General features: G+C 46.4%; 1 protein-coding gene across 11 annotated transcripts in view; it reads right to left on the bottom strand.

The window, feature by feature from the left end:
• Positions 1 to 203: 203 nt before the first annotated feature.
• Positions 204 to 24,441, bottom strand: part of ACSS2 (acyl-CoA synthetase short chain family member 2) — a 51,496-nt gene continuing 27,258 nt past the window's right edge. For 4 of the 11 annotated variants that reach the window (XM_031656701.1, XM_031656696.1, XM_031656700.1 and 1 more), the window contains exons 3-19: positions 15,573 to 15,664; positions 15,270 to 15,373; positions 14,940 to 15,012; positions 14,594 to 14,669; positions 14,328 to 14,442; positions 13,511 to 13,549; positions 8,590 to 8,727; positions 7,473 to 7,643; positions 7,030 to 7,163; positions 6,706 to 6,838; positions 6,568 to 6,624; positions 6,301 to 6,381; positions 4,712 to 4,820; positions 2,371 to 2,439; positions 1,856 to 2,032; positions 1,186 to 1,260; positions 204 to 1,050 (exon numbers count right to left, since the gene is read on the bottom strand). In XM_031656701.1, coding sequence (XP_031512561.1) covers positions 923 to 1,050; positions 1,186 to 1,260; positions 1,856 to 2,032; positions 2,371 to 2,439; positions 4,712 to 4,820; positions 6,301 to 6,381; positions 6,568 to 6,624; positions 6,706 to 6,838; positions 7,030 to 7,163; positions 7,473 to 7,643; positions 8,590 to 8,727; positions 13,511 to 13,549; positions 14,328 to 14,442; positions 14,594 to 14,669; positions 14,940 to 15,012; positions 15,270 to 15,373; positions 15,573 to 15,664 — 1,771 coding nt within the window. In that variant the 3' untranslated portion in view covers positions 204 to 922. The remainder of the gene's footprint in view (positions 1,051 to 1,185; positions 1,261 to 1,855; positions 2,033 to 2,370; positions 2,440 to 4,711; positions 4,821 to 6,300; positions 6,382 to 6,567; positions 6,625 to 6,705; positions 6,839 to 7,029; positions 7,164 to 7,472; positions 7,644 to 8,589; positions 8,728 to 13,510; positions 13,550 to 14,327; positions 14,443 to 14,593; positions 14,670 to 14,939; positions 15,013 to 15,269; positions 15,374 to 15,572; positions 15,665 to 24,441) is intronic. The other 7 variants (XM_031656698.1, XM_031656694.1, XM_031656699.1 and 4 more) reach the window with 6 other exon arrangements.

Here is a 24,441-nt window from a genome sequence, read left to right as displayed (position 1 = left end):
ATCACTTTCCTGCTTAGCTCAGGGGCTTGTCAAAGGGCCTGTCAGTGAAGCCTCCTTGGCTCTGCCCAAACCAAAAGTTCTATAAGGAAGATATTGGGGGTAGTCCTAGGAAATACCCCTCCCTTCCCTTCTGCCACACAAATCAGAGCCACTAATGAGTATACAGCATCAGGGCACAGATACCTAGGAAAACAAGTCACCACTTCTTGAGATCACAGGCTTTATTCCTACAACCACAGGGCTTGAGCCTGACTGAGGCAAGAAAACAGAGTTTCATCTGAGAATGTCTCTCATGGGCTGGGTTCTGTTCAGGGGAGGGTGGGAACAGAGGACAAGGAAGACAAGCTCCTCTGGCCCTAGGAACAAAACACATTTACTCCTTCAAAAAAGCAGATGATCTGAATGCCCTCTGGATACTGAATCTGCCCACACAGCCCCTGAAGCCAGTGGGCGGACAGTACTGGCATCTGGCACAAAAGGGAATTCAGACCCAGAACAGAAGCAGCAAAATATGGACTCACAGACTATTGTTTTTAAGGGCAAGTGCATGCCCAATATAAGTACTGGTGCTTCATAAGAGAGCTGACATAGGATTACACAGCTGCCTCCCTGCTTCAGTGGAGGCCCTCACATCCTCTCTGAACACTTAACTTGGGTAGGAGAGGTAGCCTTTTCATCCCTGGGTTCTGAGAGCTCTGCAGTCTGGGGGCACAGCAGACGAGGCTGACCTGGGCCCTGTCCCTTCTGCCTGGCAGTCACAGGAAGTTGTCTCCACCCGGAGACAAAGCTGGTTTCTGGTCCCAGACAGCTGGTCTAGGGAGGGTAGTGTGAGTCAACGCTGGCCCTCAGCACTCCTAAGGGGGCAAAGAGGATGGGCAAAGTTTGGAGCAGGGGGAATCCTGGGTAAAGGTCAGGATCATGTTCACTGGATGGTCAGGCAGCGGTGGCTGAAGAGGTGACTGATGACAGATGGGTCAGCCACAGTGGACGTGTCTCCCAGGTCATGGTCATTCTGAGCAATCTTCCGAAGCACTCGTCTCATGATTTTCCCTGGGAGACCACAGACCTTTAGTTACTTGGTGAAAGCACTGACCCACCCCAGCCCTGCCAAAGGCTTTCATCCACGCATACCCCACCACCACCAGGCCTCAGCCCATCCCAATCCATGGAGGCCTCTGAACATACCTGAGCGGGTTTTAGGCAAGCCAGGTGCATTCTGGATATAGTCTGGTGTGGCAATGGGGCCAATCTTTTCTCTAACTGTAACCAATAAATCATCAAGCATTTCTTCAGCACCCTTAGCCAGACTTTTCAAAAAACCAAAGTAGAGATGGCTTTGTTCCCTACCTGTTTCCTCCTCAAGTCTCTACGCACAGAGACAGCCTCAGGTTCACTGCTTCTCTCACTCTCAACGCACTGTCTCCTTACTCTCCCATTTTATCTTATGGAACTCAGGCTGTAGAATGAGCCTGCTAGAATTTAAATGCCACCTTTCTAGCAGTGTGGCCTTCGGCAAGTGACTTAACTTCTATGAGTCTCAGTTTCATCATCTTTAGAATGAAGGTAACAATAAGATCTGTTTCATGAAGGTGACTCTAGGGATTAAGTGGGGTAATTCATTTAAAGCACTTAGCCTAGTGGTGGCACAAAGTATTCTAGAAATGTTAGCTATTATTATTATCCTAGTGGGACACTAGTGAAGACTGAACAGGAAAAGGGCAATGAGCCCATGGGACCCCCTGGAATCTGTTTGTGGTTTGGGGATCAGCTTGCTCTAGCCCCTCCCCAACAACTTGCAGTGATAACTGGGCCTCCAAGACAGACCCTATAGTCCCTGCCCGGGGAGGCTCCTCACTCTGCTTCTTGAGCTCCTCGGTGAGCTTGGGGCTGAAGGTGTGGCCATCACACAAGGTGACAAAGCAGTAGAGGCATTCACCCTTCACAGGATGAGGATGGCCTACCACAGCTGCCTCTGCAACAGCCTCATGTTCCACAAGTGCTGACTCCACCTCCGCTGTACTCAGCAGGTGTCCTTGTCAAGGGAAAGGAAGCGCCATGAGAGAGATCTCAGCCTCTGCCCCAGCCCCTGCTTCATCTGTACCCATGGGGCAGTCCTGGTCTGGTCAAAAGGAGAAGGCCCTTCATTCACTCCTCAGATGACATGCTTTCAGTCACCCCACCATCCCAGTTCCCCTACTCTAGGCACGTTCCAGTGTTCAATACTCCTCTAAAACCTGGACCCAGAACTGAATACTATGCTTAGTACATGGTCTGGCCAAAGGACACTCCTGGGCTCTTGCAGAAGGCTTTGGCTGGGTGTTGTCAGAGAAGCAGAGTTAATAAGATGGGAAGGTAGCCCCTGGCCCTCACCAGATACATTGAGCATGTCATCAATCCTGCCAGTGATCCAGTAATAGCCATCCTGGTCCCGCCGGCAGCCTGGGAAGAAATGCAAAACCTAATAAATAAAAACCCTACGGTAGGATACCTGATCCACATTACCAAACTGCCACACCCTCTGCAATAGCCTTCTAACAAGTCTTCCTGCTTCCACTCTTGCCCACTGTGGTAGCCAGCCTCCAAGATGGCCCCACTGATCTCTGCCTCTTGGTATTCATAGCCCTGCAGTCCTCTTTCTCATTGTACTCGGGTTAGTCTGTGTCATCAACAGAATTTGCCAGAAGTGATAGGATGTCACTTCTGAGATTAGGTTGTAGAAGACACCTAGCTTGTCTTGGTTGCATTGTCTCAGATCATTTGCTCTAGGGTAAGCCAGCTGCCACATCTTGAGTAGTCCTATGGTGAGGTGAGGGACTGAGGGTTCCTGCTAACAACCATGCAAGTGAGCATGAATGTAGGTCCTCCAGGCTCAGTGAGACCTTCAGGTGACTACAGTCCCTACCAACAGCTTGACTGAAACTCACAAGAGACCCAGAATGAGAATGACCCATCTAAACTGTTCACAGACTCCTGATCCTCAGCAACTGTGTGAGACAATATTTGTTATTTTAAGCTGCCAACTTTTGGGATAATTTGTTCCATGGCAATAGTATACTCAAACTCTATTCTCCATAAATCAGGCAAAGTTATTTTCTAAACAGTGAATCAATTCTTAGCACTCCCCTGCTTAAAACCCCAAAAGGTGGCCAGGTGCGGTGGCTCGCTCCTGTAATCCCAGCACTTTGGAAGTCCAAGGTGGGTGGATCAGGAGTTTGAGACCAGCCTGGCCAACATGGTGAAACGCTGTCTCTACTAAAAATACAAAAATTAGCCAGGCGTGGCGGCACCCGACTGTAATCCCAGCTACTTGAGAAGCTGAGGCAGAAGAATCGCTTGAACCCTGGAGGCAGAGGTTGCAGTGAGCCGAGATCGGACCACCACACTCCAGCCTGGGCAACAGAATGAGACTCTGTCTCAAAAAAAAAAACAAAACCCAAAAGGTTCCCCACTGTACTTTGAATAAAATTCAGACTCCTCACCATGGCCCACAAGACCCTCCCTATATTATGTACGTTTCCAGCTTCACGTAATATTCTTCCCTTTGCTTGCTACGCTCCAGCCACACAGGCTTCAGTCCATTCCTCAGACATCTCAAGCTGCGTCCCTCTGCACAGAACACTGTTACTCTAGATTTCCCCATGCCTGTTTCCTTCTCACCCTTCAGGCCTCTGGTCAAATGTCACTTCAGAGAACTCTTCTCCGACGATCGCGTGTACAGTAGCTATCCCTGCACAGACTCATTATCATGCTACCCTGTTTATTTTTCTTAATAGCACTTATCTCTATCTAAGATAAGCTTATTTAAGGTTGCTGGGTTTGTCTGTCTCCCCTTACTAGAATCCCCATGAGGAAAGAGACTTTGACTACATTATTCATTATAATATCACCTGTGCTTAGATCAGTGCCTAGGCACAGGATCACAGTGCTCAGATCTTATGGATGAATGGATTGGTAGATGGATAGATGGACAAACACAGACTCCAACCATGAAGACAAACATGACATAATAATCATGCACTGCCACATGCCCCATCTCTTTCAACACAGGAGCATACATTGTCCATCTTTCCTCATACATCAAAGTTCAGATGGCAACATCCTGAGACCCCTCCTGCTATACTCATTCCTGCCATTACAGTCTTTGCAGCTCTGCCTAGATACCAGATACTGACATGTAGGACACATTCGTCTCTGATTTTCTTTACCCCTAACCAACTGATATAGTTTGGATGTTTGTCCCTTCCAAATCTCATGTTGAAATATGATCCCCAGTGTTGGAGGTGGGGCCTGGTGGGAGGTATTTTGGTCAAGGCAGGGCGGCAGGGGAGCAGATCCCTCATGAATGACTTGGTGCTGCACTTGCAGTAATGAGTGAGTTCTCACTCTATGAGTTCATGTAAGATCTGGTTGTTTAAAAGAGGCTGGCATCTCCTCCCTCTCTCCCTTGCTTCCTCTCTTGCCATGTCAAACACTGGCTCTCCCTTCGCTTTCTGCCGTGATTGGAAGCTACCTGAGGCCTCACCAGAAGCAGATGCCAGCACCATGCTTCCTTTACAGCCTGAAGAATGATGATCCAAAATAAACCTCTTTTCTTCATAAATCACCCAGTCTCAGGTATTCTTTTATAGCAACACACCAACTCTTCCTGAAAATGGAAGTGGAAGGTACATGTCTTAGTGGGAGGTACAAGAAGGGGATAGCTAAGGCTCACCATCTCCTGTAACATAGTATCCAGGGAACTTCTTAAAGTAGGTTGTCTCAAAGCGTTCGTGGTTCCCATAGACTGTGCGCATGATCCCTGGCCAGGGCTGCTTGAACACCTGGGGAGTAAAGAAGGGACAGTGATCACATTTGCTATGCTGTCTCACTGGAAGATAATTACAGCTTTTCTAAACGTGGGGGAAAGTGTCCTGAATGCCATTCCTGAGAAGTAGGAGAAAATACAGGCTTTGGAGATAGATGATCCTGGCTTGGAATCCCAGCTTTACCACTTACTAGCTAGGTGACCTCACAGAACTAACTTTACCCCTCTGAGCTTCAGAATCCTCATCTGTAAATCAGAGAAAATACTTTCTGTCTTCCAAAGTTATTGTGAGGATTAAATTAATAGTATGTGGAAATTGCCTAGCACAGTGTACTATTATTGATAAGTGTTTAGTAAATTTGTGTCTCCTTTTGGGCAATCCTTGAGGAAAGCAAGTCCAGTTTGATACAAATGAAAACAGTCATTTAAAAAAAGTGGTGCCCACATACCAAGTAAATAATTATTGCCCAATCAGTAGCATTCTTTGGCAGCAGATTGATGGAATGGATGGAATTCTAGGCTGAGTCAGAAGGCCTGGATGTAAACCCTGCCCCTGTTACTAACTTGCTCTTGGGAAAGTGAAATGGGGGAGGGGGGGTTTGAAGGGACAGGTGAGGCTCTTACAAGTATGAATACAATAATCACAACAGCTAATGTTTATCAAGTACTAATTGTTAGTTTCTCCACTAACCCCTTCACGTGGATTATCTAACTCAATCAAGCAAGCAGCCATAGAAGACAAAGGCACTATTTTTTTTGAGATGGAATTTTGCTCTTGCTGCCCAGGATGGAATGCAATGGCACAATTTCGGCTCAATACAACCTCCACCTCCCTGGTTAAAGTGATTCTCCTGTCTCAGCCTCCCATGTAGCTGAGATTACAGGCATCCATCACCAGGCCCAGCTACTTTTTGCATTTTTAGTAAAGACGGGGTTTCACCATGTTGGCCAGGCTGGTCTTCCACTCCTAGCCTCAGGTGATCCGCGCGCCTCAGCCTCCCAAAGTGCTGGAATTACAGGTGTGAGCCATCCGCGCCCAGCCAGAGGCACCATTTAAACCCTATTTTACAAATTAGAAAATTTAGATTCAGAGGGGTTAAGTAACTTATCTGAGGTCACAGAAGAGGCAGAGCTAGGATTTGAACCCAGGCAGGGTGACTCCAGATCCTACATGATTTTCCACTGTGTTATAAAGCCTCCTTTCTCTAGAATATTTGTCAAAAGAAGATGGGACTAAGTCTTCCAGACCCAAAAAGGTACCATCAGGAATCTGAGCGACTCTGAAAAGGCCCTTAGGAGACTTATGGCCCAAAAGGAAGAGATGCAGGCAAAGTATCCAGGGTCCCCTCCAGGGTCTCTCAGTGAGCAAACCTCCAGTCATGAAACTTCAGTCCTAAGCAGCTCCAGGAGAGATTAGGTTATTAACTCTAAAGCAAAGTACCCTTGGCAGACCCTTTCTCCCTCTCCTTAAAGACTCCCAAGGGCCAGGGCCTCACCAGATAACCTTCAGCTTCACCTTCCAACTCTTCCCCAGACTCATTCAGGATTGCAGGAGCTACACCAAAGAATGGGAAAGTCTAGAAGCAAACAGGAGACAGAACCCAAGAAGAGGAATGAGGCAACTCTGACCCAACTCCCAAGAAGCCCCAGAACCCCAAATTCTTCACACATTATCAGTCCAGTTCTCCACTATCTACCTAGGCCAAATGCCCCAAGACACCATCCCTGCCTAGCCCAAGACCAGCCAGGGGAGCATCACTCACAGCAGAACCAGGTTTCATGGGTGTGGCACCAGGAAGGGGAGTCAACATGTGGCCACCCTGGGGAATTCAGAGATGAGAAATTTGAGTCAATCCTCCCACATTGTCCCTGGGCCCCAGCCTTCTGAACCCTTCACTCACTGTCTCTGTTTGCCAGAAGGTGTCCACGATGGGGCAGCGCTGGGCACCTACCACCTGGTGGTACCACAGCCAGGCCTCAGGGTTGATGGGTTCACCCACTGTGCCTAACACCTGCAAGGATGCCCGGCTATGCCTGGGACAGGGGAATGGGAGAGAGGAAGGCTCTGAGTACTACTGGAGGACATACATATCCAGGCTTTTCTCTTGCCCCGTCCTCTTATTCCAGGTCAGAGAGTTGGGACAATGGAAAGGAAGAGACTGTACAAAGGCCAGCACCCAGCTCTGAGGGATACCCATGGGGAAGCAACTGGGAAGGGGTCTCACTTGGTGACAGGCTCATCTCCAAACTTCATGAGCAGACGGATGGCTGTGGGTGCTGTGTAGAACTTGGTCACCTTGTATTTGTCCACAATGCTCCACAGGCGGTTCACGTCCGGATATGTGGGAATCCCCTCAAACTGACCCATGAAGGCTGGTCATTCCCAGTCTTTCCTAATAGTCCTTTTATTCATCCCCCTACCACTCCCTCATGTTCAGTATTTTGCCCTTTCTGACCAACCATAGCTTCACTCCCTTACCAGACAAGCCAAGATACCATCCTAGTCAGGATACGCAACCCCCTCAGGACTTCTCTTTCTCCAGGAAACAGATGGTTGTATAAGTCCCCCTCCCTCTAGACCAAGAAGCCTTGGGAGGTAGTCACCCAGGATCATCTTGTCCATCCCCCAGCTAGGCCAGGTGGCCATGGGTCCCAGCTCCCTTCTCACCAAAACACTGGTGGCACCATTGGCCAGTGGCCCATAGGTGACATAGGAATGGCCAGTGATCCAACCAATGTCTGCCGTGCACCAGAACACATCCTCCGCGTGGAAGTCAAACACATACTTGAAGGTTGTGGCTACATAGAGCATGTAGCCCCCAACTGTGTGAACCACACCCTGTGGGAAGAATGGGGAACAGGTTAGGGCTTCATGCCTACCCCTACTGACCACCAAATGGAGGCTGGGCAGAGCTGGAGGAAGATCCTCCTCAGGGATTTCAGCCCTGCCAGTACCCTTTTCACAGCATCCATCTCTCTTCCATCTCCTTTTCTCCATGCTCCCATCTCATCTCCTTGATCACACTCCTGATGACACGATGTCTATCAGTCCATCATTCACACCTGCACCCTCAGATGGTATTTCAGAGCCACCCACATCACTCACACACATGAACACTCATAACTAATAGTCCCTCTGTTGTGTATATGTGCCCACACACTCAATTGCACACCATCAGAGTGAGTGGGAAAAAAAGATAATTCCCTTTGTTTATTCCATCCCTACCCCCATTTCTATGAAGGAGAGGCCAAAACTGTGTTTCTAAAGGCTCATTGAGGGATATTCCAAAGCATAAGGAGATAATTTAGGAGTAGGGTGGGCAGAAGGTAGAGTGACATAGCTTTCAAGTCAATGGAAGAAACAGAGTTTTCTTAAGTGTTTCTGGTTCCCACAGTGTGTGCTGGCAGAGAACTGCATGTTAATAGTGTGCCATGTGGAAGGAATTGAACTCTAAGAGTTATGGTCTTAGAAGCCCGAGAGGGATCTCTGTGCCCACCCTTGGCCTTGAGTTAACAGAATAGATCTCCTTCAACCAAACCATGTGCGCATAGGGAAAGAATATCCATGTCAGCTGTATGAAACCCTCCACCTGAATTGTCTCACCCTGGGCCTCACTACCTATAGATGGAGGATTTATGTCTTCACTTGATTTAGAAAAGACAATGTTACATTTCTAAAACTCAGGGTTGTTGGAAAAAAATAATTTCATTACTTGTTTCCTCAGAAACTTACTTCTTACCCCTACATAATACACACACACACACACACACACACACACACTTGCCTTGGGTTTGCCTGTGGAGCCACTGGTGTACAGGATGAAGAGTGGATCCTCGGCATCACACCACTCGGGCTCACACTCATCCCCTGCCTCTTGCATGAGCTCATGCCACCACAAGTCAATCCCTTGGTTCCATGAGATCTGCAGAGATGGGCAGGGAAGAACTGTGAACAGCTCAAGATGGGGACAAGATACACCCATATGTTGCCTCTGGAGGGAATGAGGTGGGACGGGAAGGTAGGAGTACAGGAAGGGAGAGAAGGCCCTTCAAGGGTGGAATGGAACAGAAAGAACAGGAGCAGAACCTAAGCTTACTGAGTACTCCAACCACCCTGCCATCCTACCCCGATCTCTACCCCAGAACTCCTCTCACCTGGCCTCAGGCCAAGGAGGAACACTTGGCTGGTCCCTTCCCATCCTTCAATTCTCAGCTTTCTTCTTTCCAAGAAGTCAGCTTCTTGGAAAGGCTTTATCTGAACAGTATCTGATAGATTCCCACCTCCAACCTTGCTATTATTATTGATCCCAACACCATGTTTCTTTCCCACACAGTACATATTTCCTGTTATTTTATTTAGTTGTTTACTTGATTACTGTCTTCCCATCTAGATAGTGACATCTATGAAGAAGGTGAAACATCTTTTCTCCCGACCCCTGCCGTATCTCCCAACACCTAGCAAAGTGCCTGGCACTCAGTCAATTTTTGTTGGACAAATGACTATGCACACACAGGTCTACATACATACATATGTACTTATGGGACTAGGCTCATTAGCAGGGATGCGGACACCACACAATTCAGAAATGCAAAATTAGTCAGAGCCTACAGGTGAGGTGGGCACCTGACCCTGTTAGCAGTAAAATAAATCAACAGATCTTGGTCCAAGCACTTTTCCCTGCATGTCCAGACCCAATCCACATCTATGGGTTTCCTACCCTAGCTCTGCTCCTGCGTTTACACCACTGGTACCAATAGGGTTTCCCATAGAGACTTTGGCTTGAGGGGACAGGTTCCATTCAGCAGGAAGCTTTGCTTCAAGTTGGTGGAGAAGGACCAAGGTAGACTTCTCTCAGTAGAAGGATGTCCCCTATGCCTTTGATAATTACTTCTGGATCTGTCATCCAGAAACTTCTCTAAATTCTCCTTTGAAACTGTTTTACTTTTCTGTCTATATCACCTCTTTGAACACCAATTTTGAATCTACCATCTGCTGAATGAAGTTAGATCCCTTGAATTTGTCCAAAGTCTTCAGTGAACTTCAATACCAGTTCTGCCACTTCCTAGCTATATGACCTTGGGCAAGTCACTTTACCTTAAGTCTCTCCTTTTAAAAATGAGGACAGTCATTCTTGCCCTAATGGACTCACAGGATGTGGTAAACACTAAAAGAGAAAAGTATTATCTAGTAAACATCAAGCCTTGGATTGCCCCAAGGGTAGAGGTTGGGGTGGGATGAGGAAGACTGATGAATGTCAGGAGAGATAGAGGTTAGTTCAATGACTACTGGGAGTTAAGAGTGTGAGGCTGGGCGCAGTGGCTTATGGCTGTAATCCCAGCACTTTGGAAGCCCAAAGTGGGTAGATCACCTGAGATCAGGAGTTCAAGACCGGCCTGGCCAACATGGTGAAACCTGGTCTCTACTAAAAATACAAAAAGTAGCCAGGCGTGGTGGCGGGCGCCTGTAATCTCAGCTACTCAGGAGGGTGAGGCAGGAGAATCACTTGAAACCAGGAGGCAGAGGTTGCAGTGAGCTGAGATCGCACCACTGTACTCTAGCCTGAGCAACAGAGTGAGACTCCGTCTCAAAAAAACAAAAATAAAAACAAAAACAAAAACAAAAAAAAACAACATAACTCAAGAGTGTGATGATGGGAACTCTTTGGGGTTTGCTTTAGCTGTCACAAAGTCCTTTCATATTTATTAGATTCTTGTATGTTCAATGGCCCTGGCTGGCAGGTAGACATGGTGGTGTAAGATAAATGCCATTCTCCCATTGTGAGGATATATGCTAATTTGTTGTGTGCATATTTGGTTAAAAAAAACCCTGGAGTGTTAGATATATAGCTTGATAAATTAGAAAATGACTCTCTAATCACTCCCTTCTTTCTGTACCACCTGCCCCTTATGGTAGAGAATTTGAAATTTCTGGATTTTGAACATCATAAAAACAACAAGCTTAGAAAAAGGAAGAAGAGAGAGAAAGCTGCCCACAGTTAGAAAACATAAGAACACGCCTGGCCGGGCGCGGTGGCTCAAGCCTGTAATCCCAGCACTTTGGGAGGCTGAGACGGGCGGATCACGAGGTTGGGAGATTGAGACCATCCTGGCTAACACGATGAAACCCTGTCTCTACTAAAAAATACAAAAAACCAGCCGGGTGAGGTGGCAGGCACCTGTAGTCCCAGCTACTCGGGAGGCTGAGGCAGGAGAATGGCGTGAACCCGGGAGGCGGAGCTTGCAGTGAGCTGAGATCTGGCCACTGCACTGCAGCCTGGGTGACTGAGCAAGACTCCATCTCAAAAAAAAAAAAAAAAGAACACGCCTGATTTTGTCTATCCATATGCATCTACACATACACTGTCACATGGGTACTTTTTCTTCTGCCAAATGATCACTTGAGATGGGGGCACTAAAGTATTCAACCAGAAGTATCAATACTGCTTTGGACAAATAGTGCTGGTCTACAGCACTGTGAACTGTCGCAGAACAGGCACTAAGTACATGTAAGGACAAGGCATAGTTACAACTGTGGCTCTGCAATGAGGGCACTCTTATAATCTTATAATATTATTTCTTTTGTGGGTGGGTGTGTATACAGAGGTAGATGGGTTAGAGTACTCCAGGTGTGGAACTGATAACTAGCACCAGGAAGCAGAGTGAACTCAATTAGTAGAGCAAACTTTGGTTGTGAATTAGGTGTGTGCCTATGAGGCCCCAGGTTCTGAACCAGGAAATGGTCTGAATTTTCTAAAATAAGAATTGAGGAGTTGGCCTTTGTCCTTGGACCAGGATAGCCTCAAGGAGGGCAGCTGCCATGTATGGGAGAGGTATATGAGGGAGCTCATAGACCATATGGTTGAGGAGGGTCCCTGCAAACCCCACCAGGCTCTCCCTGGAAGACTGTTTAAGGATAAAGGGGTTTGGAGCCCTGCCAGGATTTTTGCAGCTCTTTTGAAAATTATTTAAAAAATTTTAAATAGGCCGGGCGCGGTGGCTCAAGCCTGTAATCCCAGCACTTTGGGAGGCCGAGACGGGCGGATCACGAGGTCAGGAGATCAAGACCATCCTGGCTAACACGGTGAAACCCCGTCTCTACTAAAAACACAAAAAATGAGCCGGGTGTGGTGGCGGGCGCCTGTAGTCCCAGCTACTCGGGAGGCTGAGGCAGGAGAATGGCTTAAACCCGGGAGGCGGAGCTTGCAGTGAGCTGAGATCCGGCCACTGCACTCTAGCCTAGGCGACAGAGCGAGACTCCGTCTCAAAAAAAAAAAAAATTTTAAATATGGGGCCCATTGTCAGAAAGATTTTTGCAGCTTTGACTGCAGTTCCCAGACCAACAAACCTGGACTTTTTAAGCCTATTTTTATGCTCTTTGGTATTTTGGAAACTAGTTGTTTTCACCTCCAAGAAACAAAAATCCAGTAGCCTTTGGCCTGAAGGTCTCTGGTATTAAGAATTATAAGAGTTTGTTATTCTTTTCTGGTCTCTCTTTTGGAAATGCCAATCTGTCTGTTGCATTAAGGGGAAGCAAAAAACAGCTGACATTTATTGAGTAGTTACTAAGTGCGAAACACCTTACATATATTGACAAAACCCTATAAGATAGGTACAATTATTATCCTTATCTTACGGATGGAGAAACAAACGAGAGAGTTTAAGTACACAGTAGCAGGTGGCAGAACAGGATTTGAACCCAAGTAATCTGGCTCCAGAGATTACAATTTAAGCCACTAAATTTGTCACCTCTTTCAAAAGAAAGGGTGTAGGTCCTGCCTGAGTTTTAAAAGGAAAGCAGTATCCCCTAGGAATCAGATCTACCTTCACCATGCTAATGAGAATAGAGAAAAGGGGCTTATATCTACCATTGGCCTAAGAGGTTAATCATAGCAGATTTAGAGTAAGACACCCTGTGAAGATGGTAAAACCCAGAGGAATAGTGAGCTTTATGTGTTGTTTTAGGAAGGGAAGCTGTTTCCTTTCATAGCACGTGTTATCATCTCTCCATTACTGACAAGGAAACTGAATCCCAGAGGGGAGAATTGACTTACTCAAGGTCATACAGCTAAAAATTAGTCTCTGGACTTCAGGCCCACTCTCTCCTCGATACTAATCTGCTTTGAGCATCCCCTTATGGATCTCCCTTCTTAGAACCACCTACAATGTGACTTTTGTTCAGTTTAGCACTTAGTCACATTACAAAGTTATATGCAGTTTGTAAATCCCAAAGTACTATGTAAATGTATTTAGGAATCTTCTCTGCTGTTCTGTATAAAACTTAGGTTTTCCTTTGTATTAATAATACATGTATAACTCCCCAACTTGATGGTGAATTTCCAAAGTCAGGGTTTGAACCTCCTCCAACTACTCCTCCTCCTGTCTCTCTTGGCTCTGCTCCAGCTACCTGCACACTAAATATTTTCTGACAGGTTACCTTGTCCCCTCTCCCACAAAGGTCCTGAGCAGCAGGATAAAATGGGTTCTGCTGTTACCTCTCTAAGAGCCATGCTCTATACCAATTCACAAAGGCAGTAACAGACATTTAATTTCACCACCCTTCAGTGGCTTACATGGCAAGCTGCCCGGGGCAAGGGGAAGGGGGTTAGGTCTGGCAGCCACCTCAATGGGGCAAACAGGCAAAGGGCAGATGAGCACACAGACAAGCACACAGGGAAGCGGTGCCCACGGCAGTGCAGAAATGGATACCTGGGGCTGAACACGCTTGGATTTCTCTTTCAGCTTACCCTGTTAAGAGCCCAGGATGAAAAGGGTAGTGAGGAGGGTCCAAGTACACAGGGAGTGGGAAGAAAGGGTCAGTGTGTTGTAAACCCCAAACTCCTTTCTCACTGGTCCTCCCAGCTTCCATTTTCCTGATCCTGATTCCAGCCCCTATATATGTAAAACCCGTAACACTGATTGGGCTTTCCAACTTCCCTAAACTAGACTATAGCCTCTCTAGCCCCAAGACCCCTCAGGGAGCCTCAAGTCACAGACTCTCATTCAACCCCAGAACTTTGATCCCTCATGCTCCTCAGCCTGGAGGCCATCACTGGGCATTTCTACCATTCCCACCCGAAGCCCAGGGGTCCAAAGTTAACAAGGGCCATATTGTGAGGGCTGGACTCTGGTCCTTCCATGGTGGGCATCCCTTAGGCCGCAAAGGTAGCCCACCCCACATCACAGCCCAGTAATGGAGATGACTATATAGTGTCACTCAAGTTAGACATTTCTAACACAAACCTAGGCCCTGAGGATCCCCTGTGCCCACAAGCATACCCCAACCAGCATAGGAGTCTCCCTTACAATCGCTTGTGCTGTTCTCAAGGTACAAGGGCCTCTCTACCCACAATCAAGGTCAAAGTCTTCTAGCTCCCACCTAGCCCTGCTAGAGGAGGCATTCCTAGAATTGCTCCTGGATCCTCAGTATACTGATGAGCAGGCAAAGAAGGACATCAGGAACTTTCTAGGCAAGAAAAGTGAAGAAATTTGAGCCTAGAGAAAGGCATAGCAGTGCCAGACTCACCTGCACATCCGGGCATGACCTCTTAATTGGGGGAGACTGGCTGGGGGAGTCACCCATGCCCAGCTCTGCCCGCCCCAGGTGCTTGACCACAATGCAGCATCTTACTGGGAAACCCCTGTAGAAGACAAAAGCCTAAAGTGGTAGCCTTGTTGGCTCAAAGGGAACTTGGCAAGACCCGCCCATGTCCATTTAGGGTAGAGGGGACAAAGGGAACCTGGCACTGGGTCAAGGCTCAGTCAACTCAGACAGTAACCAAACACACTTACTTCTCCTGACACTTCTGCAGGGCCTCGTCAGCCAGCTCCTTCAGGTTCACAAGCTTTTCTCCCCTGTAGAAGGCATCTTTGGGGAGCAACAGACATTCCAGGCCTTAGTAAGCACCATGCTGCCTAGTGGGCACAATGTCCACAGAGCCCTTCCTGAGTGGGCCTCTTAACTCTGGCTCTTCCAGCTGATTCGAGCTGACAGAGGGTCAGCTGAGGTGGGACCAGGAGAGGAAAGGCAGGCAGTTTCTACCCTCTATGCTGAGTAGCCCCAAATACCAACGAGCTGATTGGAGACCAAGGCTTGAGGTATGGGGGATTCTGGAGAAGAGGTGAGAGAATTAGTCACCTGTAGTGATGAGAAGACTGCAGCTGGAATCCAGGATCCGTTCACATAGAGACTCTGAAGAGAAGCCTGCAAACTAGGGAAAGGAAGAAAGTCTAAGGGAGAGAAGGAAGCCCCAGGGATTGAGCGAATAAGGAAAGGGGTTGCTCATGAAACTTTCAGGATCTCTAAGCCAGGGTCCTAGAAGAAACTGAATAACTGATATGGACCTATGACACAAACCTTCTAAGCTCCTTAGTTTGTTATTTAAGGCCCTCCATTTTCTAGGCCCAACCTACTTCTTCAGAGCCCCACCCCCAACACCTGCCCCTTTTCACCAGCCCAAACTCCTACCACAATGGAGTGCAAAGCCCCAATGCGGGCACATGCCAGCATGGCCACCACAAGCTCTGGGATCATAGGCATGTAGATAGCCACTCGGTCACCCTTCTGAATGCCTGCAGGTAAAAGCACAGAAAATGAACCATGGACCCTTCTTGCTGCTACTTGCTCCCTCCCATCCAGCTGGCCTCCCTCCCAGCTGACCTGTTCTCTTCCACTGTTACCAAAATCTTTCCATCCCTTGCCCTTTCCCCATAAGTCCTCAGATACCCCAAGGCCAGCCCCCCAGTCCCTTTCCCACACCCCCACACTCACCCTGTTTTCGGAGAACATTGCTGAACTGACACACTTGGACCAGAAGCTCATGGTATGTGATCTGAGTGGTCTCCCCTGGCTCATTGCCCTCCCTGAGACATACCAGAAAGAACCAGTGATTAGGGGTATAACTTCTTCCCCAAACAAGAAACAGGCATAGTCATAAAATCCATCCAGTGACGCTAAGGCCTGGAACTGTTCCATGAGGGTGAGCTATCTGCCCACCATCAATCTTGCCATCATCAATCTTGAGCTGACTGGTCAGATACTTTGGCCATTCAAGATACTTTATACACATGTTGTATGTCATTAGGAAATGCATTGTCCATCTCTGATCCTTGGTAAAATGGAGTGATGGCCCCTTCTCTTCCATCCTAGTAATGTATTAAGGAGAAGTGATATCACAGATGTGATTCCTTCTGATGAGGCATCAAGACTGCATTATTCAGAGTAGGGTCTCCAGATCACTTGTGCCTACATCATCTAGAGGATTTGTAGATTCCTGGGCCCCAGCTCAGACATACTGAATTAGAATCACGGCGTCCAAAGATCTGCTTCTTTATTACAAGATGGTACAAGGAATTAGTATGGGATTCTGATGCACACTTAAAGTTTGAGAATTGGCTGGGCGCAGTGGCTCATGCCTGTAATCCCAGCACTTTGGAAGGCCGAGGTGGACAGACCAAAGGTCAGGAGTTTGAGACCAGCCTGGCCAACATGGTGAAACTGTGTCTCTAGTGAAAATACGAAAATTAGCTGGGTGTGGTGGTGTGTGCCTGTAATCCCAGCTACTGGGGAAGCTGAGGCACGAGAATCCCTTGAACCCAGGAGGCGGAGGTTGCAGCGAGCTGAGATCACACCACTGCACTCCAGCCTGGATGACAGAGTGAGATTCTGTCTTGAATAAATAAATAAATAAAGTTTGAGAATCACCATCCTGTATCAGGTGATTTCTGTCTACCTCCCCAGCCTTGCCTCCCACTCCTTCCTAGGATTTAGCCTGTTTACTTCAGTCATTCCTTCATGCATTCATTTGCTTATTCAACAACTACTATGTGCTATCTACATGTATAGAAATAAGGCACCAATGGGCAGGGCGTGGTGGCTCTTTCCTGTAGTCCCAGCACACTGGGAGACCTATAATCCCAGCTACTTGGGAGGCTAAGGCAGGAGAATCGCTTGAACCCAGGAGGTGGAGGTTGTGATGAGCCAAGATCGCGCCACTGCACTCCAGCCTGGACGACAGAGTAAGACTCTGTCTCAAACAAACAAACAAAAGAAGAAATAAGGCACCAATGAGCAAGATAAGTAAGATACCTGATATCATGGAGCTTATATTCTAATGATAGTGTGGGTAATAAACAAATAACAAATATAACCAGGATAATTTCAGATTATGATAAGCATTAAAAAGGAAATAAAGCAGAATGATATAAAAATGAGTGACTAGGGAGAAATACTTTTAAAAAATATACTATCTTGGGTCAGGCACGGTGGCTCACACCTGTAATCCTAACACTTTAGGAGGCCAAAGTGGGCCCATCTACAGGAGTTCAAGACCAGCCTGGCAACATAGCAAGACCCCATCTCTAAAAAAATTTAGCTGGATCCACTGGGCGCAGTGGCTCACACCTGTAATCCCAGCACTTTAAGAGGCCGAGGCGGGTGGATCACATGAGGTCAGGAGTTCAAGACTAGCCTGACCAACACAGAGAAACTCTGTCTCTACTAAAAATACAAAAATTAGCTGGGCCTGGTAGTGCATGCTTGTAATGCCAGCTACTCGGGAGGCTGAGGCAGGAGAATCACTTGAACCCAGGAGGCGGAGGTTGCAGTGAGCCAAGATCATGCCATTGCACTCCAGCCTGGGCAATAAGAGTGAAACTCTGTCTCAAAAAAAAAAAAGAAAAGAAAAAGAAAAGAAATTAGCTAAGTGTGGTGTCATGCACCTGTAGTCCCAGCCACTCAGAAAGATAAGATGGGAAGATCTCTTGGCTCACTCCTGTAATCCCAACACTTTGGGAGGCCAAGGCAGGAGGATCATCTGAGACCAGGAGTTCAAGACCAATCTGAGCAACATAGCAAAACTTCGTCTCTAAAAAAAAAACATTCAATTAGCTGAGTGTGGTGGTGCACACCTGTAGTCTCAGCTACTCAGGAGGCTGAGGCAGGAAGATCGCTTGTGCCCTGGAGGTCAAGGCTGCAGTGAGCTGTAATCATGTCACTGCACTCCACCCTGGACAAGAGTGTTTCCCTGTCTCAAAAAATAAATAAATGTTTCCGTTAGTGGTTTTTTCCAATTTTATGATTTTTTGAATAAGTAATACGTACAAGTAGGACTACATAAAAAGATACATAATGATAAGTGTTCTCCTCACTCCTATCTCCCAATTACCCTGCCTACTGGCAAACCACAGTTTGGGTTTTGCAATTTGGTTTTTAGAGACAGGGTCTCACTCTATTGCATGGGCTGGAGTGCAGTGGCACAATCATAGCTCACTGCAGCCTCCAACTCCTGGGCTCAAGCAATCCTCTTACTTCAGCCTCCTGGGTAGCTGGGACTACAGGCACATGCTACCACACCTGGCTAATTTTTTTATTTTAAAATTTTTTGTAGAGACAGAGTCTCGATATATTGTCCAGGATGGTCTCAAACTCCTGACCTCAAGCAATCCTGCTTCAGCTTCTCAGAGTGCTGGGATTACAGGCGTGAGCCATCATGCCCAGGGCAAAACACTGTTACCAATGTTCTGTGTAACTTTCCAGAAACAATCAATATTCAGACAGGACCACTCTTAGTAGGACAGAGGGCTAGGGTAATTCAAATAGTGTGGAATGACCAAACTAATTACTTTGCAAGAAGTCTGTATCATTAGGATCTTTAATAAGACCCTTGAGATATCATTGAAGACAGAAATTTGAAAGTTGAATATTAAAAAATTGGATTTTACAGGAGGCTGAGGCAGGAGAATCTCTCGAATTCGGGAGGTAGAGGTTGCAGCGAGCTGAGATTGTGCCATTGCACTCCAGCCTGGGTGACAAGAATGAAACTCTGCTCTAAAAAAAAATCGGTCAGCCAGGCACAGAGGATCATACCTGTATTCCCAGCACTTTGGGAGGCTGAGGCAGGCAGATGACCTGAGGTCAGGAGTTTGAGATCGGCCTGGCCAACATGGCAAAACCCTATCTCTACTAAAAATACAAAAATTAGCCAGGCATGGTGGCACACGCCTGTAGTCCCAGCTACTTGGGAGGTTAAGGCGGGAGAATCATTTGAACCCAGAAGGTGGAGGCTACAGTGAGCAGAGATAGTGCCACTGCACTCCAGCCTGGGCAACAGAGTAAGACTTTGTCTCAAAAAAAAAAAAAAAAAAAAAAAAAAAAAGGATTTTAATGTTGTTCAGAAAAGAGATAAACACCTTATAGTCCCCAGTCAAGCACAGGGTAACAGGGGTAGGAAGAACAGCTCTACTTAAGGAACAGGTCTGTCAGACAAGCATATATACTACATGCATTTGTTTACATATTCTCATTTTTTCTACACAAATGATGGCATACAATACACACTGTTTTGTATCTTGTTTTGTTAATTATTATATGCATTCACTAAAATGCACAAATCTTACGTGTAGAAGTTGATCATCTTGATTTTTCAAATTTAACAATATACCTTGATATCATTCTTCAACAAGACTTAGATAACTATTTCTCTTTTTCATTTGTTGTTGTTTTTGTTGTTGAGACAGGGTCTCACTCTGTCACTCAGGCTGGGGTGCAGTGGTACCATCATAGCTCACTGCAGCCTCAACCTCCCAGACTCAAGTGATCCTCTCACCTCTGCCTCTTGAGTAGTTGGGACTACAGGCCAGAGCCACCACGCCTGGATACTTTTTTTTTTTTTTTTTTTTTCTGCAAAGACAGGATCCTACTATGTTGCTCAGGCTGGTCTGGAACTCCTGGCCTCAAGTGATCCTCCGATCCTCCTGCCTCAGCCTTCCTTCCAAAGTGTTGGGATTACAGGTGTGAGCCATGGCACCAAGCTTAAAGAGCTATTTCATTATCTTTCTCAGCTGCAAAATATTCCACCGTTTGTATGTACTGTTATTTATTTAACAAATAAATGCATCAATGAATATTTTTATTTTTATGTCACTTTACTCACTTGCAAGTATATCTGTAGGATGAATTACCAGAAGTGGAACTGTTGGGTCAAGAGATGTGTGGTTTTTTTTTTTTTTTTTTTTTTTTTTCAAGATGGAGTTTTGCTCTTGTTGCCCAGGCTGGAGTAAAATGGTGTGATCTTGGCTCACTGCAATCTCTGCCTCCCGGGTTCAGGCAATTCTCCTGCCTCAGCCTCCTGAGTAGCTGGGATTACAGGCGTGCACCACCACGCCTGGCTAATTTTTGCATTTTTAGTAGCGATGGGGTTTCACCATGTTGTTCAGGTTGGTCTTGAACTCCTGACGTCAGGTAATCCACCCGCCCTGGCCTCCCAAAGTGCTGGGATTACAGGCATGAGCCACCGTGCCTGGCCGACGTATGCATTTTAAATATTGATAAATATTAGGGAACAACTACTTTAAATAAGATGGTCCTGGAGGGCCTTTCTCTGGAGAGGTGATATTTGAGCCAAGACCTGAATAATGAGAGGTAGGCAATCATACTAATTCTTGGGAAGAGTATTCTGGGGAAAGAGAGCATCAAGTGGAAAGGCACTGAGACCTTTTCAAACAAAGAAAGAAAGACAATATGGCTGGATTTCAGTGAGCAAGAAGTTGGGTAAGAATGAGAGGTAGGCAGCAGCCAAATCACGTAGAGCCTTGTAGGCAATAGTAAGAAGTTTGAATTTTACTCTAAGTGGATTCCTGGTTTCCCTTGGCAAGTTCAGGTCTGTCTCCACACTTTTGACCATACCATTGCCCCAACTCAGAATATTCTCCTTCCTCCTTCAGATACCAGCACCATGTGGCCCTCCCTTAGCACCACAGACCATTGCTTTCCCTCTCCTTCCTTACTGCACAGAGCACTGATGAAGTAGGTAACTGAAACCTAGAGAGACGTAGTGGCTTGGCCAAGGTCACACAACGATAAGTGGTAGAGCCAAGAATAGACCCTCAGGTCTTCTGATTTCAAGTCAGGACTCTTTCCCTCATAGTGTGAAGGACGGGGACTGGCAGGGAAGCCAGGCCTTTTCTTACCAACAAAGGTCACACAGAAGATTATCAGCCTCTTTCTAGTTCCTGGCTCGATGCGTCAGTAGGCTTTAACCCTCCTAGGGATAAGAGAAGCCAAACACAGGGAGCTTACTAAAGTGGGAAAGAACAGGGATAGAGGAAGCTGGCAAATAGCCCTGAATGCCAGAGGCAGAAAAGCCATTTCCTTAACTGGCTCACTGACAAGTGCCACAGGAACTTCAGAATATCTCCGGTTATGGCTGAATGCTGACATATACATACGCAAGCACATGTGTCCCCACATGCAAACCACATACCAACTCACCTATGTGTGCTCACTTGTATAAAATCACATATACTAATATACAAACATTCTAGGCATAAAACCTGCCCATCTGCACACATAGGAACAAATAAGGATAAATATATGCACCCAGGATTCAAACTTAAGGACTTATCTGTATCTGCAAGTACAACCACCACAAATACGTATCCACCTATGTGTACAGTGTGCCCCTTCGGAAACTCTCCATCAAATCATTCTGTTTTGCCAGGTGCCACACATGTAATCCCACACTTTGGGAGGCTGAGGTGGGTAGATCACTTGAAGCCAGGAGTTTGAGACCGGCCTGGCCAACATGGCGAAGCCCCAACTCTACCAAAAAGACAAAAATTAGCCAGGCATGGTGGTGCATGCCTGTAATCCCAGCTACGGAGGAGTCTGTGGTGGGAGGATCACCTGAGCCCAGGAGGCGGAGGTTGCAGTAAGCTGAGATTGTGCCATTGGACTCCAGCCTTGGTGACAGGGCAAGACTCTGTCTCGAAAAAAAAAAACAAACAAACATTCTGTTTTATTTTTTTCATGAAACGTTCCATTGTTTGAAATTATCTCATGTATGTTAATTACTTATGTATTATCTGTTTTCTTCACTGGAATATAAGCTCCACGATAGCAGAGATCTTTTTATTTTTTATTTTTTTTTTTTTGAGACAGAGTCTCGCTCTGTCACCCAGACTGGAGTGCAACGGTGAGATCTCAGCTCACTGCAACCTCCGCTTCCTGGGTTCAAGCAATTCTCCCTGCCTCAGCCTCCCGAGTAGCTGGGATTACAGGTACCCACCATCACACCTGGCTAACTTTTGTATTTTTAGTAGAAATGGGATTTCAACATGTTGGCCAGGCTGGTCTCACACACCCTGACCTCAGGTGATCCACCTGCCTCGGCCTCCCAAAGTGCTGGGATTACAGACATGAGCCACTGCACCCAGCTGATAGCAGAGATATTATTTGTTTTCTTCACTGCTGCATCCCTAGCACCTCGAGTACAACCTAGTACATAGAGGGTGCATAAGAAGAGATAAGCACAACCTATACAAGTACAATTTACTTGAGCCCACTTCCAACCCTGACACACACACGCACGCGTGCACACACACACACACACACACCACAGTGTGCATTCCTCTACTTGGCTATGGGCTCAAGTTATACATTATTGATATAGGCACCTTATTCATTCCAGTATCTTCTTTCTCTGACATACACACCAGGCTGGGGCCCCTGGCTGGCTGGGAAAGGTGAGGGGCAGGGTACTGGCCTACTGCAAAATCCCAAGCCCTCTAGGATGTCAGAACTCTTAAAAGAACATCCAATTTAGTCTCTTAACTCTGAGATCCAAAGAGGCTATTAGCTATGCTTGGCATCACAGGGTGGGTTACCACAGCAGAGCAGGGACCAGGAATTAAGGTCCAGACCTCTTTCCTCTACAACAGGAGTTGCAAGCTCAAAAATTGGCAGGATCTAGGCAGGTAATGTAAATAAGTGGACCAAAAGAAAGAAAATACATGATAAAGATAAGAAATAGTTCCCTTTCCACTTCCCTATAAGAAAACAGCAACACATATATGATAACCCTTAGCCTCAGTTTCAGGGGAACAATAGGGAAAGGGAAGGAGTGGAAAACTGGCAAATGCATGCTCTGGCGAAAGGAGGCATCCAGTACCTAAACTTGGTTCCTGTCAGCTTTTGCCTGCTAGGAATCGGGGCTCGATATTGTCAATTTTTTTTGATTTTTCAACAGTAGCCTGGAATCTATTTTTGTCAAAACTCCTGAATTTATGTAAGTGTTGACCACTAATTTTTAAAAGCTTTAAGGCCAAGTGCAGTGGCTCATACCTATAATGCCAGTACTTTGGGAGGGCAAAGCAGGAGGACCGCTTGAGGATAGGAGTTCAAGATTGGCCTGGGCACCATAGTGTCTCTACAAAAAATTTTATAATTAGCCAAGCATGGTAGCTAATGCCTGTGGTCCCAGCTACTTGAGAGGCTAAAACAGGAGGATCACATGAGCCCGGGAGATCAAGCCTGCAGTGAGCCATGTTGATGCCACCGCACTCCAGCCTAGCAACAGAGACCCTGTCCCACCCCTCCCTACCAAAAAAAAAAAAAAGTTTTAAACACTATGAATCAAACAAAGCTATTAATGAGAAATTTAGCTGGTGCAATAATATGGGGAACCCTTGGTGTAAACCAAACTACTTGTCCTTCACCTGGAGGCCATATGGTTGGTGTGACAACCCATGGTACACAGTCACTAGCCCTTCTCATCTTCTTCCCCTAGGGAACCTCCTCCAAGGAGCCTTCTCCAACTACTTCATCCTCACACTCTCAAAATTTACTTTAACCCATTATTGGTTCAAAATCCATTTAGAATTAGACTACCTCTCTTCACATCTATTTCTACCATCCTAGTCCAAAACTACCATTAGGTAGGTGACATCATGTCACCCCTCTGCTCAGAATGCTCAGATCACTTCCCATTTCATTTTGAGTCAAAGTCAAAGTCCTCACAATGGCCTACATGATCTAGTCCCTCGTTACCTCTCTGTCCTCATACACAACTATTCTGTCTTCCTCTCCCTCTCCCTCTGCTCCAGCCAAACGGCCTCCCCAGTGGTTTGGCAAAAGCACCAAAAACATTTAGCCTCAGAGCCTTTGCCCTCTTCTTGAAGTGTTCTTTCCCTAGATAGCCACATGGCTTATTCCTTACCTTTGAGTCATTGCTCAAATGTTGGCTTCTCAGTAAGGTCATCGTTGACCACCACATAAAAAAAAAAATACTCCCTGTGCCCCTCTCCAGCCCCAGGTTCTCTGAATTAACATTTTCCATGAAATTTTTGTTAGTTTCCCTTTTTCTCACCTACCCAAAATCTAAAAGTTCTTTCTTCCTCCCAAAGCCCTTTATCTCATTTTCTTTGTGATCTGCTTTTCTAGCTTTTACTACATTTATTTGGGCCTTATCTTTCCCATTATACCCTGGGCTCTTGGAGGACAGAGATCATGTCTACTTCTTCTCTGTCTCCTCCAAGCACAACTGGCACAATAGGTATTCAAGGGTCATGGTTAAATAATTGAAAGACTGATAATTGACTAATCACAGGGATGACTGGGGCTACCCTTTATTTATTTATTTATTTATCTATCTATCTATCTATCTATTTATTTATTTATTTATTGAGACAATGTCTCACTATGTTGCCCAGGCTGGTCTTAAACTCTCAGGTTCAAATGATTCTCCCAGCTCAGCCTCCAGAGTAGTTGGGACTACAGGCATGCACCACTGCACCCAGCTCCCCTCTTTATATGAGAAGGGTAGTCATTGGATTGAAGATTTTAATTCCCTAGAACTACAAGT

Source organism: Papio anubis, chromosome 16 (genome assembly GCF_008728515.1).
Source record: "Papio anubis isolate 15944 chromosome 16, Panubis1.0, whole genome shotgun sequence".
NCBI lineage: Eukaryota > Metazoa > Chordata > Mammalia > Primates > Cercopithecidae > Papio > Papio anubis.
Note: the sequence above shows the minus strand (reverse complement) of the source record. Positions and strands in the feature narration are given on the sequence as shown.